We start from the raw sequence: 8,089 nt of genomic DNA, 5'->3' as shown, positions 1-8,089 counted from the left end.
ATTTCCTCTCTCTTCTATATTATATTATTATCTTCTATTTAAATTTTATTTTTTATTTCCTTCAAACAAATATATAATCACTTATTTTTATTTTATGTATTGTTAATTTTCTTTTTTAAATTTTAGTTTTTCACTTTTCAATTTTAGCAACATTAGATAATAAAATTAACTTATAATTTTATATAAATATAATATATACAAAAATTAATATATCAAAAAATAGAATATAAAATTAAAATTATAAAGATCTTAATATAAAAATTAATTATATATACAATAAATGATAAATTAAAAGTCTAAAAAATAAAATAAAATAATAATAAATCAAATTTGGTGTGATGTATTTGGTGCAATACTATTCATGCACTATAATGGTGCAAGATTTGGTATTCCATTGGAGCAAAAAAATACCAATTTTACGCTAAATTTAGATTTGGTGTAGCTTTGGAGATGGCCTCGTGACATTCAACCATTATTATCAATTGCATCAAATTTCACATTTCAATAAGTAAGAATCTTTCCTCCCTTTTTCGCGAGAAGTTTTATTTTGTGTCTCATGCAACTTATATTGGTTGTACGAGTTTTTTTTTCGTCTCACAAATTTGTGGACTCTAATCTTACACTTCTGAGTCCACAAAACTGTGAGACAAAAAGGTTTCTTGTACAACTAGTATCAGTTGTACGAGCCACAAAATAAAATTTTCCATTTTTCATATACTCCTACGTGCTTGCTACCACACTTTTATCTTTTTCCCCCATTTCTCCCTCCATTTTTGTTGTGACTTAGTCCCCTTTTTATGAATTCTTCTCTTGTCTGCTTCGAAAATTTTGCAGCATAAGTTCTGTACAAAAATATCTGATTATCTGTTGTAGTAGAGCACAGATCCTGTAGTAAGGTTAGTATTTTGTTGTTTGGACTTCTCTTGTTTTGTCATCTTCTTGAATTATAAAAAAAGTTGATGCTTTGCCTTATGTATCTTCTGTTATTCTTCAATTGTTTTCATTTTCTGAGATTTCTAGTAGTTGGTATTCTCATTCCTTCTGGTGGTAAGCCTATTCGTTGTGTATACTCTAAGTTTTAAAGTTTCTAACTTTTCCCTTAACCTTTCCTTTCTCCGTATATTCACCTTTACCCGCCGGCGGCGAAACAAATAATTTTTTGAAGGGTGTTCAAACTTGAAAGAAGTAAAAAAATTCTCCGGTAAAGAGTATTTAATATATGTTTTATAACCTATATACAGCAGAGTAATTTTCTGAGATATGTGGCTTCGCCCCTGCCTTTACTCTCTTCCTTCTGCTCTGTGTTACCTTTTTTTTTTGGGCTTGAAATCTAGTAGGGTCTTCTCCTCATAATTATATTTGAGCTGTTGCTTTGTGGGTCAATCACCTTTTTCTCGATCCTATCTTCATGCATTAATCAATTGTTGAATTTTCTTGTTGCAGAATCTTTAATTACCTATTAGGAGAAGGGAATAAGCCCTTTTCAATTTGAGTGTCATCTTCTTGAGTTAAAACCCCCTGAAACAGTAGTTGGAAATTGGGACCCTTTTGGCCTAGAAAAGTATTTCTTTATTGCTCAAAATTTCAGGGCGGATCAAGAATTTAAACTTGATAGGTTCAACATTGCAAATGGTTAGGGCTTAATTACTTGTAATTGTGGTTTAATATTTATCGAAATTTTAATGATTATTTACTACACCTCTACATTCGTGTTGAAAATAGTGAATCCAGTTGAACCCTTATTATATAAGCTCCATCCTGCCTTTGCTTGACCTAGGTGTGTCATCTTCTTGAGTTTTAACCAAAGAAAGATTTTTTCTTTGTGTTTGTAGCTGAAGTCTTTTTCGGGTCTTGATATTCTTGCCATTGCCATGCCTCCAACGTATTTACCTCTTCGGTGGGAGAGTACTGGGGACCAATGGTGGTATGCTGCACCAATTGATTGGGCAGCTGCAAATGGTCACTATGATTTGGTACGAGAGCTTCTTCGCCTAGACGGCAATCACGTTATCAAGCTCACTTCATTACGTAGGATAAGAAGGCTTGAGTCCGTTTGGGATGATGAAGAACAGTTTGATGATGTAGCTAGATGCCGGTCACAAGTTGCAAAGAAGTTGCTTCTTGAATGTGAGAACAAGAAAGGGAAAAATTCCCTCCTTAAAGCTGGATATGGTGGATGGCTTTTGTATACTGCTGCCTCTGCTGGAGACTTGGATTTTGTTCGACAATTGCTCGAAAAAGACTCCCTTTTGGTATTTGGAGAAGGGGAGTATGGTGTTACTGACATATTATATGCTGCTGCTAGGAGTAAAAGTTGTGATGTGTTTAAGGTTTTGTTTGATTTTGCTGTATCACCGAGGTTTATAGCGCGTGGTGGTAGAGGGTCGGAGGAACAGAATGGGGACATTCCGTCTGCTTATAAGTGGGAAATGATGAATAGAGCTATTCATGCGGCTGCTAGAGGAGGCAATGTGAAGATGCTGAAGGAGCTTATTGCTGACTGTTCTGATGATATATTGGCTTACAGAGACATTCAAGGTGCAACTCTCTTACATACGGCAGCTGGCAAAGGCCAGGTCGAGGTAGGATTTGTATGCTTACCAGTTTGAGCTTTTGCAGATTTCATGTTGTTGGGTTTTCGTTCTCGGTTGTTACAAATCAATACAGGCAGTGGCGGAGCTATGTGTTAGCAAGGGACCTTGGAACTAAATAATTGAATGCCCTTCTCTGAAAACTTGTATTGGGTAGATAGGGCAAAAACGAATTTTTTTGGTTGTATATAAACTGTTGAATCCCCTTGATATAAGATGACCCTAGGCATGACATTCTAGGATTTTTTTTGGAATCCCTTTGTATTGTAATCCTGGATTTGCCACTGAATACACGGGCCTTGGGACTAACAAATTGTACGTGTTTACTATTTGTATAGCAAGATCAACTACTTAAGTAATATTTGGTGGTCTAATTGCAACAAATCTCAGCAACTTTTCTATTTTAGCTAGCCACTTTAAACCTCAGAGAGGATGAGGGTCTTATTCCAGACACCATATTAAGTTATTAAACTTCAGAAGTGTCAACTATGAGGTTTTGACATAATCATTCGTATTAGTATGAAGTGAAAACCATAATCATCTTGCTTTGCTTGATTTCTTGGAAGTCCCTTTACTGTTCGGGAATATTTTTACTGTAGAACGTTCTCCTAATAGGATGTCTGAGTCTCAGATGTCCTTAGTGTTGTCCATCTCAGTTGGCATCTTAGATGAACAATTGCTTTTATTAACTTATAGTTATAAGGCGGTTTAAGCCAATGCTAAATAGTGATGCATATTACGCCAGCACTTTCAAATAAATTTTCACCTTTACTTGACCAGTTGAATATTTTCACTTGGCTTGATTCTTGCACATAGTCAGAGTACATAGGAAAGACTATGCAGATGGTTTGCATCCCATTATTATAACAGAGAAGTTTTAGTTGGATTTTCAGGTATTTTTATATAATAGTAGTAAATTATAGATCTTCGATGTGGTGGTTAAATATCCTTGTTGTTTGTCATGTTTGAACAATACCTCATAACAAGCTTAGATGTTGCTAAAGATGTGAAGTATGCTAATGCTAACAGTTTGGCTATCAATATGTCCTTCATTTGCTCTATTTTATGGGTGCAGGTTGTTAAATATCTCTTAAAAAGTTCTGATATTATCAACTCTGTAGACAATCAAGGCAATACAGCATTACACGTGGCTGCTTCGAGGGGCCAATTAGCTGTTGTTGAAGCTCTCATCGTTGCTTCACCTTCATTGGTCAATTCAAGAAACAATGCTGGAGATACATTTCTTCATGTTGCCATTACTGGTTTCCAAAACCCTTATTTCCGCAGATTGGATCGTCAAATTGATCTCATGAAACAATTAGTTTGTGGAAAATTTTTCAACATTGAGGAAATTGTTAACGCTGAAAACAATGACGGTAGAACTGCTCTTCATTTAGCTGTCATTGGAAATATTCATTCTGAACTTGTGGAATTACTTATGACCGTCCGCTCTATTAATGTCAATACTCGTGATAAGGATGGAATGACACCACTCGATATCCTAAGGCAACGACCACGTTCTGCTTCCTCCGAGCTACTTACAAGACAGTTGATCTCTGCTGGGGGAATTTTTAGTCATCGCGATTATTCTGCAAGGAGAGTTGTTGCATCCCAGTTGAAGATGCAAAACATAAGTAGCAGTCCTGGAACTTCTTTTAGAATCTCTGACACCGAAATATTCTTATACACGGGCATTGAACATGCACCAGAGGACAGTAAAAAAGCTGAGATTAGCAACACAAGTGAGCCGAGTCATCGATACATGAGTCCTGATAGCTATTGTTCTAGAAATGACAAGAAATCTGGTTCCGCAGATCATGCAGCTGAAAAACTGAAACGCTTCTTCCATTGGCCAAAAATTAAAAAAAGAGATACTAAGAAGGTCAAGATATTGGTTGATCAATGTTCTGCAAGTAATTCGGACGTGGCACCAGTCCCTCTTCGAGAAAGATACTCCAAGCCTTCATCATTCTCAAGCCACAAACGGACGCTCTCTGCTAGTAGTAACATTCCAAGTCCAACAGCAAAGAAGAAGTTTGCTTCTGGGATAGTAAACGGTGTCATGCAAGCCATACCACATCTCAGCCTCCCTCGTAGATCACCTCGTGCTAGTTCATTCTCGATTTCATCATTGTCTTCACGCAGTTCTTTGGACAAACAAAAAGCAATCGTGATTGAGACTGAGCTCGCTGGACCTTCTTGTTCTAATCAGGTAGACGGTGTATCATCAGACTCGACTCACAAACAAAGTGCAGGACATAAAAGGTCGGTGAACCAATATTTGTGTTTTGGTGCCTCAGGACAACCTGTCAAGGCCTCTTCAAGTGGGATGCAGCCATATGAACTTTATGAGCGGTCTGTTCTATCCACGGCTTGAACAATGGCATGTACGCATATAACAATAACAACAACAACAACAAAAAACCCGGTGCAATCACACACGTGGGGTCTGGGGACTTGAACAATGGCACGTGCGCATGGACTTCAATAATTTGGCAGGTCAGTGAGCTCTTTTCCTGATTAATTTCCTAGTTGACGCGTTCTGATGTACTCATATAGCTCAAAAGCTATTGACATTTCTCTGAATTTAGTCTTTTTATTCCAGAAGAAAATGTAAATATGCTTAATGTTTGTAGCTGTAACTAAATGGCTTTGTTTATGTAGCTCCTTAGTTTGATGTAATAAGGAACTTCCTGCAGCAGGTTGAACACATTTCTCTACTTTTTCACCATTGTGTGCTAGATTTTCCGGCAATTTTTATTTATTTACTTTATATATGAGTTTTTTATATGGTAGAAATTCATGTCTGTAAATTCACAGGTTTATACCTTCATTAGTCTGCAAGGGTTGACTGAGTTGGTTGGGTGAGTGGTTTCCCACGTGGGACACCTGGGATCGATTTCCCTCATTAGCAACCTCCTTAATTAGAGCTTGTCGCACCGGGCGTGCTTAGTGCAGTTTACATTTCCTGTGCGATTTGTGAGCTATTGCACAGTGAGCAAGTTACTCAGTGCGCACCCGAAAGATAGCGGGCGGGTTTCCCTGAAAATTTTCCAAAAAAAGTTTATACTTCATAATTTTGACAAGAGCATCTCTTAGTTAAATTTAAGGGAAAAGGTCCATATTTACTCCTCAAATATGCGAAATGGTCCACATATGTCCTTTATAATATCATGTTCTTGCCGTTACAAAAGTGGTTCATTTTTGCCCTCATTTCAAAGCCACGTGTCTAAATAGTGAACTCAGTTATTATTATATATTAATTTGAGATTACGGTAGAAACTCACAAACTTTAACAACCTGACTCGGATACTAAATAATAGTATTAGGTAAGAGTTGGAGGGTATAACGTTAAGACCACGATATTAATTTCACAATACGACCAAGTAAAATAAAAAAGCTATTGCTCTGATACCATGTAGATTTTGAAAGACCAAAATTTAGGAGATTTTTTTCTGTGTATTTCATTGGTCTGAAACTTCGGTATTAATACCAGCATAGTAACATGTCCACTACCTATTGTCTATTGAATACAAACAAATTAATGTACTATGTATAACTTTATACAATATTTATATATACAACTATGCCTTATTATATTTATATAATAGCATGCCTACTATCTAATGGTTTCCAGATGAGAACAACTATGTTTTGTTTCCAATTTGACACCTATTATGTTTCCAATCAGATGTTGGGCTTGGGTCCTCAATTGTTGGGCCATTTCTATGCTTCTGGACCCTATCCCCAAATCCATTTTGCCACTGTCCTCTTCATACCAAACTGGGCTGCACAGATGAGGTTCCAACACCCCCTCTCAAGTTGGAGGGGAGTGTAGCGATGCCTAACTTGCCAAGAACCGAATTATGGGATGGCCCGGAGAGCGGTTTGGTGAATATATCGGCTAATTGAGAGGATGATGGGACAAATGACAGCGAAATCAAACCAGAGAGAAATTGTTGCCTCACAAAATAGCAATCAAGTTCAACGTGCTTTGTTCGCTCATGGAATACAGGGTTCCGAGCGATGTGAGTTGCAGCTTGTGAATCAGAATGAATAGAAACCGGAAGAGACGATGGTGTATCGAGATCTGTCAAGAGTCGAGTTAGCCAAGTAACTTCAGCAACTACTCGCTTCATAGATCGATACTCTGCTTTGGCGGATGAGAGCGATACTGAAGCTTGCTTCTTTGATTTCCATGAAATTGGAGATCCGCCGAGAGTGACAAAATACCCACTTATAGATCGTCGTGTATCAACACAAGATCCCCAATCCGCATCACAAAATGCAAGTAGTGTGAGGGAGGGAGCAGAGGACATGAAAATACCCTGTCCAGGGTTGGATATGAGATATCTAACTACCCGTAGGGCAACATTAAAATGAGGCACACGGGGCTGTTGCATGAATTGACTGAGGTGTTGTACTGGATAGGAAAGGTCCGGTCTTATGTGAGTGAGATAATTTAATTTGCCTAGGAGTCGGCGATAGACAGTTGGATCAGAAAGAAGGTCACCAGATTCACCACTAAGCTTGCATGAAGGGTCCAATGGAGATGTGGCAGAGGGCAAACTACTACAATCAAATTCTTCAAGAACTTCCAAGGTGAATTTCCGTTGACTGATGATTAAACCTTGTGGCTCACGAAGAGTCTCCAGGCCCAAAAAATAGTGTAAGTCACCTAGGTCCTTGATATGAAATTCCTGGTGAAGAAATTGTTTCAATTGATGAAGTTCTTCCTTGTTATTTCCTGTAAGTAGGATATCATCTACGTAAACTGCGACAATTGAAATTGAATCTAGTGATTTCTTGTAAAAGAGTGAGTAGTCATTAAGAGATGAATGAAACCCTTTGAAACTTAATGCGGTTGTTAGCCTGACATACCATTGACGCGAGGCTTGCCTCAAACCATAAAGTGATTTGCGAAGTAAACACACATGGTTGGGATTAGTTGGAATTTTGCCTGCTGGAAACTTCATATATACCTCTTCCTGTAATTCACCATGTAAGAATACGTTGTTTACATCTAGCTGTGAGATTCCCCATCCTTTCTTTATTGCAACAACTAGAAGACATCGTATGGTAGTCATTTTTATCACTGGGGAAAATGTCTCGTTAAAGTCAATCCCTTCTCTTTGAATGTCACCTCGAATAACCAACCTAGCCTTCAACCTTTCTACACTTCCATCTGCATTATGTTTTACTTTATAAACCATTTGCAAGGGAGAGCCTTTTTTCCATGTGGTAATTCCACAATTTCCCAAGTTTGGTTGGCTTCAAGTGCTTTAAACTCAGTGTCCATTGCTTGTTGCCAACCAGGATGCATATTAGCTTGGGAAAAACTGGTAGGTTCAACTATATTTGAAATAGAGTTAATAAGATGTTGATTGATAGTGGAAAGTCCAGCAAAGGAAAAAATGGTAGGATTAACAGGTTGATTGAAACATGAATCAGTTAAAGTAGTCAAGTAAACATTATTGCAAACATAATCATGTAAATAG

At 37.5% G+C, this 8,089-nt stretch overlaps 1 protein-coding gene across 3 annotated transcripts; it reads left to right on the top strand.

Annotated features, from left to right (window-relative positions):
* The first annotated feature begins 486 nt into the window (after positions 1–486).
* On the top strand, positions 487–5,345 carry LOC107831162 (uncharacterized). Of its 3 annotated transcripts, none has more exons than XM_016658899.2 (3): positions 487–508; positions 1,833–2,582; positions 3,667–5,345. In XM_016658899.2, exons 2-3 carry the CDS (start codon positions 1,872–1,874, stop codon positions 4,966–4,968), a joined length of 2,013 nt encoding a protein of 670 aa, XP_016514385.1. In that variant the 5' UTR covers positions 487–508; positions 1,833–1,871; the 3' UTR covers positions 4,969–5,345. The 3 variants fall into 3 exon arrangements, with proteins under 3 accessions (XP_016514385.1, XP_016514383.1, XP_016514384.1); XM_016658897.2 differs by lacking the exon at positions 487–508 and adding an exon at positions 534–896; XM_016658898.2 differs by lacking the exon at positions 487–508 and adding an exon at positions 927–1,047.
* Positions 5,346–8,089: the final 2,744 nt, after the last annotated feature.

The sequence above is a fragment of the Nicotiana tabacum genome, chromosome 21, assembly GCF_000715075.1.
Source record: "Nicotiana tabacum cultivar K326 chromosome 21, ASM71507v2, whole genome shotgun sequence".
Taxonomy (NCBI): Eukaryota; Viridiplantae; Streptophyta; class Magnoliopsida; order Solanales; family Solanaceae; genus Nicotiana; species Nicotiana tabacum.
Note: the sequence above shows the minus strand (reverse complement) of the source record. Positions and strands in the feature narration are given on the sequence as shown.